Source organism: Anser brachyrhynchus, assembly GCF_964034855.1.
Source record: "Anser brachyrhynchus genome assembly, chromosome: 4".
NCBI lineage: Eukaryota > Metazoa > Chordata > Aves > Anseriformes > Anatidae > Anser > Anser brachyrhynchus.
This window is the reverse complement of record NC_137698.1, coordinates 52,566,905-52,585,811: the sequence shown is the minus strand read 5'-3', so window position 1 is coordinate 52,585,811 and position 18,907 is coordinate 52,566,905. Positions and strand designations below refer to the sequence as shown.

At 43.0% G+C, this 18,907-nt stretch overlaps 1 protein-coding gene across 11 annotated transcripts in view; it reads right to left on the bottom strand.

Moving 5' to 3' along the window:
• GABRA4 (gamma-aminobutyric acid type A receptor subunit alpha4) overlaps nucleotides 1–18,666 on the bottom strand; it is a 55,212-nt gene extending 36,546 nt beyond the window's left edge. The window contains exons 1-5 of one of the 11 annotated variants that reach the window (XM_080590031.1): nucleotides 18,616–18,666; nucleotides 13,663–13,773; nucleotides 10,970–11,610; nucleotides 10,758–10,876; nucleotides 1,318–1,385 (exon numbers count right to left, since the gene is read on the bottom strand). In XM_080590031.1, coding sequence (XP_080446157.1) covers nucleotides 1,318–1,385; nucleotides 10,758–10,876; nucleotides 10,970–11,052 — 270 coding nt within the window. In that variant the 5' untranslated portion in view covers nucleotides 11,053–11,610; nucleotides 13,663–13,773; nucleotides 18,616–18,666. The other 10 variants (XM_080590037.1, XM_080590036.1, XM_080590038.1 and 7 more) reach the window with 10 other exon arrangements.
• Between the last annotated feature and the right edge of the window lie 241 nt (nucleotides 18,667–18,907).

Below are 18,907 nucleotides of genomic sequence, written 5' to 3'. Positions count from 1 at the left end.
CTCCTGTACTGAGACTATCTCACGCTTTGCTCTTCCAGTGAGTTTTATGAATGCAGCCACATACATACCACATTGGGTCACTAATGGATACACTAACTAAAAATCATTCCAAAACCAATTCCTGGATCCCTGGAATTGCCTTCTAATCAATCTCTAATGACAAAAGGGGAAATATCTGTCGTAAACTCTCCTTTTGCTGATTCCTTACCTACCTTCAGTTCTCGTTTTCACTCCTGCCTTCTCCAAGATAACTAATAATTTCCACGTGGCAGCATGTGAAATGCTTCACCAAAGCCTGGGAGATCACATGCAGCCATCAATTTAGAGGTGAGGCTCACATTACTAGATTTCCTTGGGACCAGATTCTTGTACCCCTTGTCACACTGACCAGCATCACACATATCCATCGAAGGTGTAAGATGAAGTTCAGCATGAGACTGGTACAGGAACCTAGCCCTTGAAAAAATATCTTGCTGTCACATACTTCTCCCTAGCATAGAACCAAATGAGGTGCACCAGAAAGTGCAGGATAGAACCATGTGGGAAGGAAGCTATTGCCCTGAAACTGCCTTTCCCTTAAAGAAGTTAAGTACAAACATACAATGCACATATGCCTCTGTTACGTCCATGTGATTTCTTGGATGTTTTATAAAAAAGAGAAATGGTCACGTGATTTAAGGGTATACTGCTGGATTATAGAAGTTGATGAGAGTTATGCTGGCCTTGACCTCAAGTGGATGCAGACGCCTTTCAGGCACAAATAACAGCATGTGCAAATGTAACGTTTGTCTTCTGTGAGTATTTCATGCATGTCATTTTGACATTCAATTTCTGCAGACACTCATGAAAACTCCTATCAGTCAAACATTTACTGAAAGTGATGCTAAAAGGGGCACAAAGATTGACAAAGGGAATTCATTTGAAATGAAAATGTCAACAAGTATTTGTGAAATGATGTCATTATTATTCACCTGAGAATAACACACATTTCAGAAAGGGAAAGGCAATTTCAAAGAGATTACATATTTTCCCCACAGTATGCTTACTGAGATGCTCCCTGCAAGGCCTCTACACCATAAAAATCTGCTTTAAATCCTGTGAAGTAATTTCTTTAAACCAGTCAAAAACCAGTGCAAGTGTGACCAGAATCAGGCCTGCTGTATCTAATTATAAGCTATAAATTAAGCTGCTCTTAATCCTGTCTACTTTGCATGACTGACAGAACAGTACAGAGACGTGACTTAAGCATCCACTCCTGACTGCAGTTAATGGTTTCTCAGAAACAGGAAACGGCATTTTAATTCCAGAAATACATACCATTTCCACATCAGAAACAGGTCCAAAACTGGTGACATATATATCTGTTTTGACTTCTGTAACAGGACCTAATACATGAAAAGGAAGTGAGCAAGAAAATGTGAATTTTGCAGGTCAACAGTTCTCATAAGTGATCCTGGCATGTCAACAGTTATCGCTTTGAGGGTTCTGAGGACAAGCAAGAGCAAAATGCAAACACAGGTCATTTCAGCTAAGTCTCTAATAACAAGCACTGCTCAACTATCTTTACCACACAAGTAAGCCAAAAGCAGCATTTCAATTCAAATCCCCATTTAGGAAACCAACGTAGACTCAACAGATAAGAAAACAGGTACCGATAAATCAAAAGCCTTATGGAAAACACTATGCTGATAAACAACAAGCACCTCATTTAAGTAATCCACATTCCCCAAGGTATCTGTTGTTAACATTCAGTCTTACTGGTAAAAACTGGGCTACAGATATTGGCATGCCATGCACTAGGCAATTTACTATTGCAGGATCAAGAATTGCAACCATATCGAGAGAAGTACTTAAGTGGCTTAATACTGACAAACAGAAGATTTAGGAATCTCAGCATTTTGGAGTGTCTGAACCTTGGTCCACATGCTATTACAAAGCCTGTCTTGAAAGAGCTAGTGGTATTTATGACACAGGGCAGCAGAGGTCTTGAACATTCACAGCTGGGAATGGCAAGCAACCATCAGAAAAAGAAGTTTCATCTCAACATTATCATCTCCTTTACTACAGGACAAAGCACCTTGAAATGTAAAATGGGCAACATTCCACATTACTTTTAATGGGAGTTTTAGGGTTTCCATTAACCTAAGAACACATGCAGGATTTAGGTTCGTTCCCAATGTAAAACGCTAGAAAACTGCTAATTATTACCAGGTATGACGATGATTCTGTGATCAAAGCATTAGCTAATGGTTTAACTCAAGTAATGAACTTACATCATAAATTAACAATAAAAAAAAAAATCTACTGATGTTCCTACCAAACAATATCTGTTTGAAAAAAAAACAAACTCACAACCACAGTTTCTACATTCCTGCAACTCAAACTTCTGAAGAGGATAAGTGGTTCAAGTCTGTTAATTCAGGCTTTATCGTAGTATTTGGAATCTAAATACGAAAAGAGGAAAGACTTAAGACTGTTTGAAGCAGAAGAATATGTGCCTCTTGGAAAGAAAAAAAAATCACTTCACAGACATCACTCTGAATCAAATGTTAAAGGGATAAAAAGATAAGCAACTGGAAAACAGGAAACCCATATTTCTTGCACCTAGAACAAGTGTCAAACTGTGAACAAAAAGTAAAATAAAACCATGCAAAATTATTTCACTAAACAGTTTGCAAGTTATGTAGAGAAGAACAGCTAAGATTTTTTCAGCTAAATGTCAAAAAACAGACTCCTTGCTGGAAGTTAACAGCTTCACAGAAGGACATTTTTTCAAGATAAAATCTTAAGAAAATTCACCCTACAACAGTTGGTAGGCTCAGTGGTCCCTGGAAAGTTGGATCCTTCAGCATGTCTGTCTTGAAGAGGTTTTAAGAAGCATTTCCCAAGTTCCAGATAACACACTTTTATACCATTCTGCTCTTCTAAACACGTCAAATGGAAGCTGCTCCCCTTTCTACAAGTAATTACGTGTTCATCAGGGCACAGAAATCCACGAGTGGTTAGACCACTCATTTCACTGCCAATGTAGTCCAATGAAGTTTCCAGAATATAATTATTTCTGGAGAGCTCCAAGAGATCAGAAAAAAATCATGCAAGAGCTGTCAAAATACTGGAAGTGCAGACTTTCACCTGCAGCATTAAAAAAATAGGTGAGAAAAAAACAATCATGCTTGCACATAGAAACACAGGTGATCCAAATGTACCTGATTTCCCATAATCTATCTAAAGTCTATCTATAGTCTAAAGACTATCATTTATCTAGGGTAAACTACTTTGGGTTTAAATACGTATATATACACAAAATATTTCTTTATTTCATCTAGCAAATGTGAAATGTTTCTGAAATCCAAGTTCTATAGAAATGAAAAAGAGACATTGCTGCACACTGCTCTAGGGGGAAAATACAGAAACAAGTCTTTGTTACCCAACAATAAGAAAATACTAAAAGTCATATTCCTAAAAACAAAACAAAACCAGCTTTTACTGGTTTTCTTAATGATATCTTCATTTCTTTACCTCGCAGAACACTGTAATTTCATAACTGTTGAATTGAACAAAGAAGCAGATTTTCCCCATAGGCATGAGCTGGTTTTCCTCAGAAACTGATTTCTTCTGTTTTATTAAATGATTACAGTTTCACAAGCAATAAGTGTTCAGAGTCTTTTTGCAAGTTTATTTTTTGGAGTTTCTTGGAAAGATGGAGAGATCTAAGACCAGGAAACTAATCTCAAAATCAGCAAGCTTATGATTTACTGCTATTAGAAACCCAATTGGAGTAACACAGGACTAAAACTATGCTAAAGTTTTGTCTTCTAGCAACTGCTATTCTGCTCTTAAACCTTTATTTACTAGTAGGACTCATGAGACGGAAGGAGGACATACAATTAAGAAGCCACAAAATAAGGTTGATATTAAAGTTTACTTTTGGATGAATGCCTGACATGATGGCAGTGCAATGATTAAACAAATGTTAAAATTCACATTTTAGGCCACTAGACAATGTCAGAGGAATGAGGATCTACAAACATCTTAGGCATCATAACAGAACAAACACATCCACCTAGTACTGATATGCAAATCCTTGCTTTGCATCCAAAACCGTGGTAAGCATTAAGATGTTTGGTAGGAGAGAAGACAACTGCAAGGGACAGCGGAGACTGATCATCTCTCTAATGCTTTTCCCAAAGTCGTAGCCCCATCACGCTTCACATCGTTCACCGACATTGTCAGTCCACAACTGTTAAGGCCAAACACTGGATTTTCAACCACACCACAGTACTCAACACCAACCCAGGAGCATCTATGGCGACATCATATTCTCCTTGTAGGAGAAAACATAACTCCAGTACGTAACAATAGTGGGGGTAGAAAGAGTGAGTCATGCCTCTTTTTCTTCCTAATTATTACTAATCATGGGAATTCCTGTCAACGAGGAGGTGATTTGTAGTCACCTAACCTACTTTTACTGGTGATTTAAGCAGCCCTCTGAAACGAGCATGTTGCACCACTTAATCAACCTGGGCTGTGCAAGCAGAAGATCCTATTAGAAACCTTCACCTTCTACTACTGGCAATAAAATGCAGGGAGTTGTAAGAAGGCCAATTAATTTTAAATATGACCATTTGGGCTTATCCTTCAATGGATGTTCAGAAAGCATCTAATCACCATAAATCTTCAGGAACACTGAAGAACTATTTATAACATACTGGTGTGTATTTTTATGTCAATGAAATAGGAGGAGAGTCCTACACACTGCAGTGGGAACGGTTAAGTCTGAATCACCGCTTGCAAGATAATATATTTTAAAGAAGCTCAGGCAGGATTAAAAGCAACCCCTGCAAAAAGCCAGAATAGTTCAGCGTTCGGTAGAGATGCTGCATGTGGGCTGCAGAAGTGATGCCAGGCCCTAACCCTGCAAACAGGAACATAAGACAGCTCTCCCATGCGTTGCATGCCAACATATGGGTTGAACCGCAGCACAGCTCCCAGCGAAAGACTTTGGGCTCCATTATCCCCTCGTCTCCATAGGCAACTGTCACTGCAGAGATCTCCACTGTATGTAAACAGTCAAATCCTGCACAGGCTCTCCGTACATTGCAAATTTTGCCATCAAGAGTCACGCTGCCAAGCAGGAACATTAGCAACAAGTCTGTACAAAGGTTTCGACACACAAACTACAGTTTAAATGTTAAGTGCAGCTATTGCCACTGCTATGAGATCAGTCCCAGGATACAAAAACTACGTGAAACTACATTACATCAGTTCCTACAGTAACATCTAAAAAAGGGGGGAGGAAGAAGTAGTTGCTACAGATTTATTTTTTTTTAAAGAACTACATGTGAAAGACTTGGTGCTTTTTCTAAATTCTCGCTGGCTGCTTATGATTGCTATCTTTCAATTTTAAAAAGATTCTATGAAGCATGTTCTTTGTTTAATTCTACAGCAGAGGACACCTGCTATATATGAAATTTCTGCTGGGAACTCAGAACCACTAGGTAGCGCATTGAATGTGGAATGTGAAGTTCAAACACTTGTGTTACATTCTTTATCCAAAGATAAATACAACAAATGCAACAGCACACAGTAACTTTTACATTCATCCATCAGCATGTCTGAACCCTGAAAAGAAAAAAAACATGCCTCCAGAAATGAGGAGACTACTCTGTTTCTTTGCCTGTTCAGCAGTTACTCTCTGCTGAAACAGCCAACAAGGCTGACACTCGTGCCAGTTCCCATGATGTGGACACCTGTCTGCTAAGGACTGGACCAAGAATATCAGCTAATTTTATACAGGTCACTAAACAACAGACAGATGGTAATGACTTCAAGCATTACAAACCTGGGCCAAATTCAGATCAGGCAACTACAGGTAGATAACACTATATCCTGTTAACAAGCCTTTGAGTCATCTGCTCTCACCAGCTGAGGAAGACTGGACAAGTGCCTGAGGAAAAAAAAAATGATAACTTTACAGTGCTCATGTCCAGTCCCTTTGCAACCTTAAAAAAAATATATATTACAGAATCTATTATGCTGAGCAATGGGACCTTGAAAGTATGCATGAATTTTTTAATAAGAGCAGATAATCATGTAGATATATTTCTATTCTCTAAAAAGAAAAAGATGTCTTTGCCCTTCAAATTTATTCTGCATGTATTTCTTGACTACACTCACTCCTTTTGCCTCCACAGGAAATGAAACTCTTCAGTAACAATGTTCATAAGCTGAACATTACACAGCCTAGTAGGGGCAGAGAGGCTGTCCCATACTTTTCTTAGGGAAGATGACAGCCAACATATTTAATTCCACCAGGTATTCAGCTGCACTTTCACAGACACAAGATCATGAGAAAGAGTAAGAAAAGAGGAAGGAAAGAAAAAGGAAAGTGAACTAACATGGTTCTGTTCCTTCTACTCATGAGCCAGCATGCAGGCAACTTGTGAACAGAAAGCAGGAGAACTATCACCACTTCACTAGCTGATAGTAAGACTTGCACTTTGTGCCAGAGTGCACCTCACACAAATAAACAGACCCAAGAGGAGAGATTGCTCCAGCCTTCAGTGACTGATGGGCAACCACACCACAAGGAGACAGGAACATGCTGTGGGCAACACTGTCAGCCTCTGAAGGGACACACCTTCTTTCTTTTGGTCTGAACAAAAAGCAAGATGCCCAAGATCAAAGGTATGCCTAGCAGAAAAATTCATCAGAATTAGCAGACACAAAGGAATACTGAGTGATGCTCTTCCCTCACTTCAGTCATCTCATTTCTTCTTACTTTGCTAAGTACAGGCCTAAGTGTGATGAGCTAGCATGTCATGAAAGTTTTAAAAGATATCATAACATTGCAAAGTTATAACCTTATAATAAAAGATTATATACATAATAAAAGGTGATCCTTCCCCTGTACTCAGCACTGGTGAGGCCACACCTTGAGTACTGTGTCCAGTTCTACGCTCCCCAGTACAAGAGAGATGTGGACATATGTGGACAGAGTCCAGCAGAGGTCCACCAAGATGCCGGGGGGGGACTGCAGCCCCTCCGTGTAAGGAGATGTTGGGAGCTGGGACTGCTCAGCCTGGGGAAGGGGAGGCTCAGGGGGATCTCATCACTGCGTGTAAATACCTGAAGGGTGGGTGCAAAGAGGAGGGAGCCAGGCTCTTTTCAGTGGTGCCCAGTGCCAGGACAAGAGGCAGTGGGCACAAACTTTAACACCAGCAGTTCCCTCTGAATATCAGGAAGCATTTCTGTGCTGTGAGGGTGACCGAGCACAGGCTGCCCAGAGAGGTTGAGGAGTCTCCCTCCTTGGAGATCCTTAAAAGCTGGCTGGACATTATCCTGGGCACCCTGCTTGAGCAGGGAGATGGGACCAGATGGCCTCCAGAGGTCCCTTCCAGCCGTAACCATTCTGTAGTTCTTTAATCCAGCACAGGTTTTAATCAGATCTGTCAGGCCCTTCTATCAGGAGCTCCTCAGGTAAAGTCTAAAACCACAGAAGTGTTAAAATGGCAAATCAGATTCAGGCCTTTTATGTCAAGTGAATAATGCTCCTGTCAAAATGTCATCTGGAGTTCTACAACCATTTTGAAACTAATCACCCATGGAAAAGTAACAGATTTTTGGAGAAAATCAAGGTTTTGCAGTTTTCTAGAGAGTTTGCCTTTCTTGTGTGTCATATGTAAACTTTTAAAAAGCAGATAAAAACTGGAGTCAGGATGTAAGTTGAAATGGTTTTCCTTCAAAGTTTTACAGCTGAATAAAAATAGCACTTAGGTAACACCTGAAGTTTTACAGCAGATAATGCTTTTCATTAATCACACTGCAGGTGACTTCTGTAAACACCCTATGCTTGTGACCTGTTAGATTACCAAGTGGTTTTGACTGGGAAATCCACATGCATTATAAACTACATCCAGATATTCAGGATAATGGCAAAATGGCACACACAAAGTAGAGAATGTAACTGACTTAGTTTCCACTACACTATTTTAAAACATCACACAGCATTACTTTTTTCTTTAGTCCCTAAATACTTTCACACCACTGAAACTCAACACTGTTATGCATTTAAAAAGTCTTCCTGAGAGCACTTGAGGATTTTTTTTTTCCCTGCACAAAACTGCCTGTTCTACTTTGCTTAACTAAACTTCTGGCCAAAATATCTTTCCTTCTCTCTTGCTCCTTTTAAGGGTTTAGATTCCCACCCCCCAAAGTTGAGGGGAGCTTCCACTTAAAGAGTCATTAATAACTTTCTTCATGAACTCTTCTGGGTTTATTTATTACACTAGCAAAGCTCGCAATTATTAGCAAGTAACAGCAACTTTTTTTTTTTACCTGTTTCATAAAGCAACTTTGTAATGCGCAGTGTCCATCCATCAAGTGACACTGGGGAACTTAGTTCTTCCGTCTACCCTCAACATATGCCATACTCCTGCGTAAGATGTACCAGGGCAAGCTTCCATGTACTCCACTACAGTTGAAAACCCTCTTGAGAGACCATAACTACATTTGTAAGCATGCTCAGGTGATTTCACTTCTCCTTTATAGCCACCAACAATTGTGCTAATTAGTGATAGAGAATTTGTATCCAATTTTAGGAAACCTCTAAAATCTAATGTTTCCTCCTTTGCTCTGCATGCAAAAATCTTCATGAATTGTTATTTGTGGTAACTCTGGAATATGCCGGCAAAATTCAGAATTTGGCTAGCTCCCCAAGTCTGATTTTAAACATCACTTTTGCCAGAATTAGAAATGTTTTCATCGATTTGAAGTTTAAAATCAGCATCGGTCAAACCTCTGTGAGGCCTTTTGTTCTTAAAATAAAACCTTCGTTTCATTTTGAGCCACGTGCAATCTAGATGGTGAATCAGCTTCAAGAATAAAACAAAAATAAATATTCTGCTGCTCATCAGAAAGTGACACAGCTTTAGCATTACTGAGGCACACTATACTTTCCATTTCTAAATATTCCCACCCCCTATGACATTTGTTTGCTACGCTCTATAATAACGAGTGACCCACTTCCAATATGTGAGTCCCATTTGGCATAAAGATTTATCAGCAAAAAACACAGAATATAGGGAAAACTGAATTTGGATAGTATACCTTTTAATGATTAATCCACACATCTTGTTGAGTTATGTCAAAAGGTCAGATCTGACCACTTCGAGAAATTTACATTTATGTTGGTTTCAGTTTTTAGTTAAAAGCAGTTCTTGTCAAATCAGGTGAAGATAACTTGCTGCAATGAGCTAGGGTGCTAGGCATTGTTTAAAAAATAGAAGTATTTTTTTCCATGTGTTATTTAGAAGTTCAAAACTCAAAGATGAGTAGTTTAGATATTATAAAGAAGAAGCAAGAAACAATAAAATATCAATTTTGTGAAATATACAGCCAGAAGTGCCTTCCTCAGGCTGAAATCTGAAGGTTTTGTCTCCCTGTACCATTAACTTCAATACTGCAGTTATGAAAGTTCAAGGAGATAGAAGGAACTTTTCCTTCTTGACAGCATTTTGCTGAAAGACTACTTTTGCAAAATATCCTGCAAAGGACAACTGTATCGAAATAAAAATCAGCATAAACTATATGTCACATCACATATTTAGTAGTTGTTTAATTTTGGAAATCTGATAATGCTCATAAAGCATCTTTGCTAGATGACTAATTAGTTGGCATTCAACCTAAAATGATACCAAACATAGCACATCTCTTGTACGCATGCAGAAGTGTCTGTAACCTCTCTGCAGAGACTGAATTGGAAAAGGCTACCTGTTCTCAATGACTCCTCTGGGTGCTCCAATAAATTTAGCTTTCTTCTCGCATAACGTTTAAGCTGAGCTACGGAAGGCCTCATTTATTCAATATACCCAAAATAATAAAGAAGTGATCAATGATGCTAGTGTCATCCTTTAATGATCAAGATCATGCATGTGAGCCCAGTACATGGCATGTGTTGGCATACATGTCAGTGTGGATGCATCACGTGTATGAAGAAGGTACTTCCAGGGGAGGAAGAAAGTATTTCGCAACATAAACCTACGCAAGGATCTCATTCAATTCCGTATAGGAGGCAGCCCATAAAATGTTCTTGCTGGCTTATTGCATCATGAGACAGGCTGTAGCGTTTCTTTTTAAACCTTTCAAAAAAAAAAAAACAACTTTTAACTCTGTATTTTTATATTGGCTTGCCAGATTATGGAATGAATTTCATCCCGATCCTAGTTATTTTCGGTCCCGAGCCCCTACAGGCTATCAGCAAGCCCCACACCGACCGGCGAGCCTGGCTGCTTGCTCAGCAGCACCGAGCTGCGCCGGACCAGCCGGGGGCACAGCGGGGGAGCGGGACCCCGCGTCCACACGGCGGGTGCGGGCAGGCTCGGCGCTCCGCTCCTGATTCCTACCCTGCAATTAACTGCTCCTAAACCAGAGCTGGACCCGGAGCAGCCGAGCGCCGTTCGTCCCCAACTCGCTGAAGGGAGGGCGCCCGCCCCCGACCTGACCCCTCAGCCCAGCACCCAGCCCCGGACCCGCTTCTTCTCGGACCCCATCCGTGGCACTGAAAGGGGGGGACAAAAGCCGCCGGCCCCGGGCTGGGGGGCAGCTCCTCCCTTCCCTGCCAAGCCAACACACGCCGGCTCCCCGGTTTCGCTCCGGCACGACGGCAGCACCCCGAGGACCGGGCCCTTCTCCCCTCCGATCCCCGGGGGGCTCAGCGCCGACCCCGCGCCCCCCGCCCGCGGGCACGGCGGCCGTACCCCCGAATCCCGGGCGCAGCCGGTTGTCATAGCCATCCAGGAGGCTGTTCAGGATGCTGGTGAAATTCTCCGGCCACAATTTCTCCTCTTTTTTGCTCTGTCCCGGCGGCCCGCTGAGACTACGAGGCAAAGAGGGAGCGGGTGAGAGGAGCCGCCGGGAGCCGGCTCGGCGGCACCGGGCGGGGGTCGCCCCGCCGCCGGGGGGTACTCACCACGTCGCCAGGCACAGGCAGTGCAGGAGGGCGATGGAGAGACCCGAGGACATGGCGATGGCTGGCTCCTTGGCAGAAACCATCTTTGCATGCCATACTTCACGCCTGGGCACGTTAAACGCCTTGCTCCGGGGCGGGGGGGACGGGGACGGCGGCGGCAGCCCCCCGGCGGCCCTACATGTGCGGCTCCCCCCCGGTTGCCAGGCGGCGGCGGCGGGCAGGGGCGGAGGAGAGGCGACTTTCCCCGCGCCGTTAACTCCCTCGGGGCAACAGGCGCCGGGCCCCGCCGCTCCCGCCTCCGCCCCGCTCCGCCCCGCCTCGCTCTTCCCACCCGGGGCCGCCTCGGCACCCTCCGGGCGGCCGGTGAGGCGAGGAGCCCGCCCGGTAGCGGCCTCCCGGGGGAGGGAGGAGCCGGGCCGAGCCGAGCAGAGCCGCGGGTGGAGGCGGATCTCGGCCCCGGCCGCCCTGAGGGGGCCGGTGAGCCCCGAACTGAGGGCGGCCCGGTCTCGGGGTCCCCGGGTGGCGGGGCGGTGAGGTGGGTGTCTGTGAGGGAAAGGTGGCAGGGGGAAGGTTTCTCTCCCCTCTGTGTTCTGCTCGTGACTGAGGTCTAAAGTCTTCGCTGTCCCGATCCTCTCTTCTCCCTGAGGGGGAAAGAAAGCGAAAAGCAGGGGGGAAAGAGAGTAACTGCCCTGCGAGGAGGATTTGGGAGCAGGAGGGTCCCTCCACACCAGCAGGAGGCATACCAGGCGCTGGGGTGAGGAGAGGAAAGAGCCGTGACTTCAGGGTTAAAACACACCTGAAATGGATGGGAGCGAGTGGGTTATCCCGGCTTTCTGGAAGCAAAAATGCTAGAACAAGGGAATGGCTTCACATTGTATTTTTTTTTTCCTTTCCTATAATTAGGAAGCCAGGTTAAGTGACCCAAATAATTTCCATTATACAAGGTCCAAGGGATTCTTGCATAAATTGCTGTAAAACCCACTGTAAAATGTTGCTTTTCTGTCAGAGACCGCTGGGATGGTTGGAGCTTTGGGGGAGAGGGAAGAGAAAGGTATGGGCTGTTTTTCCCCCAATACAACAGGTACTGAAAATAAACTACTTGTCCTTCTAATCAGGTGTGCTGCAAAGTTGTTTAGGTTTGGTAATCAGTGCGCGTGTCAATTTTAATGAAGCTGGTGAAGTTCATTGTGCAGGAGCACATGGAGCAGGTATTGTAATTGACTTCAAGACTACAGCCCTGCCTATGCTGACATAAAAAGGCTTTATTCATTACGTGCTACACTATCTCCAAGCACTGAAATGCCTGATTATCTTCAAAACTACTGGACACTTGAAATCTTCCTGATTATACTTCAGAGCTTGTTCCAGCTAGGGTGCCCTTTGCTGATTCCTTTGAAAAACAATTAAAGCTGTGCTTCAAATCCATTTAGTTTGCTGATACTGTTTATCTTTCAAAAAAAAAAAAAACTCTGTCTAGGCAGTCAGCTCTGCTTCCAATTTTAAAAGCCCTATTTAGGCCTCTGCAGATTACTACTCTGCTCTCTGATACTTTGACAGAAGAAATGCAGGCATTTCCCATCAGCACCCTCCTCTCAGGTATGACCGCTCTGTTTTGCATCTTCCTTAAAAAAGAAAAGGTACTGGGCACTGAGTTGGTCTAATCACAACAGAAAGTACTGATTTTTTTTTGGCTCGCAGCTTTATCTTCTCAGAATTCACCACGCCTTCAAGACAGCCTGAAAAATAGGGCTGAATGACCACTTCAGCCATAGCACTGTGATATTTAAGCCAAGCCCTGACCAAAGCTAGGCTCAAGGAATTCATTGGCTTTCAGCTACTCCAGCCTTTCCTTCCCTATTTAAATCTTGGCTTTTTTTCCTCAAAGTTCTGCTAGATCCTTATCCCCTTACTGCCTTGCTGCAACAATGAATGCTCTGCTGAACCTAACAGAGTGGGCAGCCTGCCTACAGACAGCACACGTGCTCCATGCAGTATTTACAAGCTTAGACAACTCAGACAGTAGGATGTCACTCCAAGGTCATTTAGCTCTCTTGATGATGCTGTGGGAGCAGCCTGTTTAACTCCAAACACAGGTGGAAACCAACATGCCCACAAGAGCCCACTGCCCTGGCTCCATTAGCAGTCTGGTCAGGAACAACAGTGGGATAGATCAGCAGCTCTTCACGAGTCTAATTTCCCCACATCAGATAAGTTTGCCTGAGTTAATCAGACACTTTTTATCTATAAACAGATGTAATTTGTTTTTCTGGACTAGTTTTTGTCCCGTGTTATTGCATGGACTATGCCAAGGGAATACTTACAACTGGCCTTCAGTAAATAGAATTGCTAGTTTTACTGTCCCTTGCAAGAAAAAGTAATCCCTTGCTGCAGAGCAATGAGATTATCTGATCTAGGAATATCTCAAAAACTTTTGCTGGCAGAAGCCAAACTCACAAATTTAAATGGAGAGCAATAGATGGCAATTCAGAAATGGGAAGAATTCTGCTGGCTGGTCACAGATACAGAACAAAACCCAGCTCTACAGCACTGCCTCTTCAAGCAGCTGCTGTGGATGGAAGCCAGCAACATCCTGGCAGAGCAGGGGACACCCTTGGGTTTAGATTGTTTTATTACCTTCTGCGTATGTACAGACACCTGTGTGAACTGAAATAGCAAAATTGAGTGGTATTCACCAGTAATAATCTTCCCCGTGTGAACGTCCTGAGAAATGTTATCAGTCGCCCCCTCTCAGATCCATGCCTGGAGTAATAGGGAATGTGGATGCTGCAGATCCAGTAGTACCGCTGCAGGTAGAGATCAAAGAAACTCAGTTATTCCCCTCCCAGTGATTTTACAAACTGATCTGATCTTTGCATGATTCCCAGATTCTTTATAACAAAAGAATAATAATACTGATATCTGCTATCTTCTCAGTAAAGGTAACAGGTTGAAAGATTTGTGGACATACCATGTCAGGGCATCAGGAAATAAGTGCTCATGGCTTCTAAGAAGATGCTCAGATTGTTTTTGATAAGAAAAGTTAGACATAGTGCCCTTCCATCACACCCTGCCTGCCACGGGTTATACTGATGTAGGATCAGGTGCTATTTGGCTGCATTTACTCCCTACAAGTCCTAAAACTAAATGAGAAATCACTTTCTCCAGATCTAGAAAATCAGTTCAGACACTTCTCAAAGGTATCAGCAGTTCATATCTTCCTTATATCCCGCACTATCAAAAATTCACTAAGATGAATACTGAAAACAGAGACTGCTGTCTGCGATTTCTGAGTGCATCATTCGCATGTTGCTGAAACTTTTACAAAACTAGGCTTAAAGGGAACATAAAACAGTTCAGAAAGACAGTAAACAGTCCTGTAAGTCAGATATATCACTTTTGAGTACTTGCTTATGCCTTTTGGTATATCCATTGCCCTGGCTACTTTTCAACATTTTTGAACTAAGTCTTGAGAGAATTCCAGATTCTTTTGTAATGTCTTTGTAGCATAGATACATACAAAACCTCCCAGGGTGAGTGTTTGTCACCAGCAGATATACGCTGATTTTAAAAATACTACTTCAAATGGTCTTTGATCACTTCAAAGAATTTCTAGGTTATATCATCTCTAAAAGAACTTGACGACTCGAAGAAGGTTTTAGTGGTCACAGTCTGGATTGATGGTCCCTAAATATGTTTTCTGAATTCAGCATTTTCTCAGCTTCTCCAGTTTTTACCACCAATTCTTCCAAGATTTCTCCCAAGATATCTCACCCATCATGGACTATTGTAAGAAGGGGACTATTTTTGCCTGGCACCATATGCTCAGAAAGCACTTGAATAACTTAAATAGACTTTTTTTTTTTTTACTGCCCCTAAGCTGATGTACCCCCCCCCCCCCAATTATTTTTGATGAAGCAGATATTCTGGCCATGCTTCAAAAGCAGTTTTATCCAAAGATATGGATGGATTTTTTATCTATCACAACACACAGAGAAGCAGGAAAAAAAAATCAGCACTCTTCCCATTTCTACTTTACTATCAGATTAAGTAGAAACACAAATAAAGTCAGTACTTTTCTTGTGGAAACATTATCTAGCCTTTCAGGGTTTTTTTTGTTGTTTTTTTGTTTGTTTTTGTTTTTTTAAACCCTAGGCTCCATCAATGTTGCAGGTTCTAGAGGCAAATTTTAGTTTGTAACCTTTTTCCCAGGAGATTTCATTATTCTGCAGATTTTGACATGATTTAGTCCTGGCATCAAACCCATAAAGACAGCCAAGCTTACTTGGAAAAGACTAGGAAAATCTTTAATGCCCAACTATAAATTGCATAGTTAAAAGCCTCTAACACTTAGGAAAGAGAGGAGATAAAACTGGGGTCACTGCCAAGCACCTACATGTTTCTTTATCTGAAAAGCTAAGTCAATAATTTCATAGGTTTTTTTTTTTCAGTTTCTGCCCATATCACTACAGTCAGTTTCTTACAGTCCTGGTCAAACAGCTGGTCTTCCCATATATCCTTTTATAAGTTCATTGGTAGAAAATCCATTCCTTGGGCAATTTATACCCCAATTCCATTTTTGGTAGATGACCAAGAAAAGATACAGATACCTTTTTCAGTATGGATAACTAGAGGATTCCCTTCTTGCATCTCCTCAAGGGTGCAAAGGGTCTTTTATTCACCTCTTCTCCCACATCCACACACATTAAAGAGATCGTGGGAACCCGCAGAAAATACACCTGCGCTTGGCTTTATCATGACTTTAATCTGGAGCTCAGGAGAAGCCTGAACTATCTATTAAGGGACAAGATCAGTGGGGAAGTCTGTATTCTATGGGCCTTGACTTTACCTCTAGAGACGTGGTTATTTTTAAGCAGTCTGGGTTCTAGTTCTGTTGACTGCAATTTAAGTTCTGCTCTGGGAACAGTAAGATAGATGCTGCAGCTCTTTGCCACTCTTCTTCTAGTCCAGCCTTCCCTCCCCACTGTTGTTCTGCCATTAGAACATTTACTTCAAGACTGCACCAGCTTATTTCAATATCTGATCATGAAGTTACCTCCAGTTTTAAAAGGATCCTATTGAATGCATCATAGCCAACACATTACCAGATGCCGTTCCTTCTTGCAAGAGCTTGTAATCTAGCTAGATAAGACTAAGGATTGGGCACAATAAAGCGTTATTATTTCTATTTTTCTGGAAACTGAGATACAAAAAAGCTTAAGTGGTAACCCAACACCACAGAGGAAATTTGCTTAATATCAGTCTGCTGGGTCCCAGGTCAGTTCTCTAATCACCACCTCAGCTGTCCTCTGAAAGTACAGCATAAGCTCTATGTAAAACTGTAACCTTCAGCTGGCCCAGCTTTGCTTCATTTCCATGGCCAGAACTCCTACGGAACTGCAGGAACTGTTGCCGACATGCATTTAGATGTATATTTTTTCCTCTGACATATGGTATTTACAAGACTGTTCTACAGTACCATGGTTATTTTAACACACATGTCCTCAATACCTTGGAATAAGGCTAGAAAATCCTTTGAGTACCAAATATATATACATATATATACACAAGCATACACATGTATATATTGCTATTACTGATTGCAATAGGATTTATGTGGATCCTTCTAGTGATTGACACACGGATGTCTAAGGAGGTAAGCTGTGAGCTTCATATTTAAGGGGAGCTCCAGTCTACACACCACGTTGGAAAAGTGCTAGTGGAAGCACTGCTGGCAGAAACTGGGGCAAAAAATGTCCTCAGCAAGAAAGCATTACAGATTTCCCGTACCTCTCCCTCCCATTTCTCATCTAGCCCTACTGCTACCCTGGCATACACGCTTATGTATTTGGGCACATCACTGACCTACATCATGTCTGCACCAGGACTCCTGTGCTACTGGGGCCAGCAGGGCAGGCCACAGCCACCTCCTCAGTGGCAGAGTGGAGGACAAAGCAGGGCTCCTGAGTTCTGACTCTAAAATGGGCATCCCCAGAAAATACGTGAACATCTCTTCACGCAGGGAGAACCAGATTTTTTTCTAAAAGCAGTGTGAAGGACAGGGTATCCAGGGTTATGGGGAGGAATCTAGGAAGCCACTACCCTACTCCCTGCCTTCCTCTGTCAAGGCTGCCAAGTTTAATGCAAAATGTGTCAAAAATTTTGGTTGCCCTGAGCAACAGTAGCAAACCTTCTGCAGCTTTCAGAGGCAGCAGGCAGGGCAGAGAGAGGGGCAGGGGGCACAGAGGCAGATAAGATAGCTGCATCTCACTGCTGGTGTCTGTTCCCAGAGGCAATGAGAGAGCAGAAGCACCAGCAAGCCCCCTCCTTGGAAGGCTTCGTGTTCCTGCTCACTGCACATCTATTAATCTCAGAAGTACGTGAGTCATGGGCAGATGCCTGGGGAATGACTTAAACTTGCCACGGGAGCCATAGGTCTGGCTGCTGACTCACGCTGAAGCCAGTGGCAACAGCTCTAGTGATTTTCTTCTTACTGGCAAGGTGCCTGGCTTGCTGGGTCTCTCGAAGGCAGGTGAGCCTTTTTATCTTTAAAAGCGAGAGCACAAAGTCTCTGGGTTGTGAAGTAGTGGAGAAAAAACTGCAAAATTGAACCAGGTATTTTAAAAGGTACTGCATGAAGACCCCCTAATCCCACAGGCAGAGAGAGAAGTAGAACTGGGACTTCTGAACCTTGTTTGCTCCGTGGGGCTGGCTTCTGATTCTCCCAAGCCTCGGGCTAGCAGTACTGAGGAGGCTCTGCTTGTGCTGCTCTTCCCACTTGTCGCTGTGCTGGAGGGTGGTTCACCGTGCTCAGCACCACCTCTGCACTGACAGTGATGCTCAGTAAAGACACGTTCGTTTTGTTTGCAGGGAGAGGACAAGAAGCCCGTTCCCACTGCTGCTCTCTTTGCAGATGTCAAACAGACACGTTAAAAGAGAGACCTTCCTTTCTGCCTTAGAAGACATGCAACTTTTATGTTATAACATTTTGAGAAACATTATGGCTCCAGAAGGAGCAAGGCATAAAGTCACCATAAAGTGCTCTGCATTTATCTTCTTACAAGAAATAGCTTGCATGGTTGCACACCAACTACAGTCAAAATCTTCCTTTTAATGATAGCATTATCTGTACCAAGTAATCTTATCAGCTAATAACACAGGCACTCGTGTCAGGTGAAAAACATCCCCTTTAAAATGCTTTAGTATAAAAACAAACACAATGAGTTCTTTATGCAAACAGAGCTGCTAAGCAGACTTTTGCAGTGACCCAGGAGCCTGTAAAGAGCTGGGCAAATTGGCATTTACAGCTGCACTTGTAATCTCTGCTTACAAAGGCAAAAATTGCCATTGCAGTAATACACTTAATCTAGAGAGGACACATAACCAGTCTGCTCTTCATTACCATCTGGTGGTTGCTGCATGGAGTGGCATTACTCATGTCTCAAAAAATTACTGAGGGGAATTTTCATCTCATCACCATCTTATCACCAAAAAGGGAAGGGTGCTGTGGCAGCAGTGGGCAGCACAAGGGGGCTGGTTTTGTCTTACAGGCATTGTGACAGCAGCATCAGGCCCAGAACACTTTGACAAAATAAGCAGGTGGAAGAGAAAGACAAAATTCATCACTCCATCGAGTAATTTAAGTGTACCTGAATATTGTTTGCAAGGAGCTGAGACCTGCTTTGGAAAGCACAGTACCCTGTTCCTTCCCACTGACAGCAACAGCAGCTGAGGCTAATTTGCAGGGTGAGGTACCTTGTTAACCACTTTTAATAGCTGGTTCCTAAATCTCCTTCAGTATTTAGCCAGGGAGGTATCCTAGCAGGGGCATTATTTCCTCTGCAGTGAGCAAGAGGGAGACAACCCCACTGTACAGCTATGTGGGGAGCCAGCTAACTTCTCACACAGTCTATGGTCTCATTCTTAAAGCTAGAAGCACCA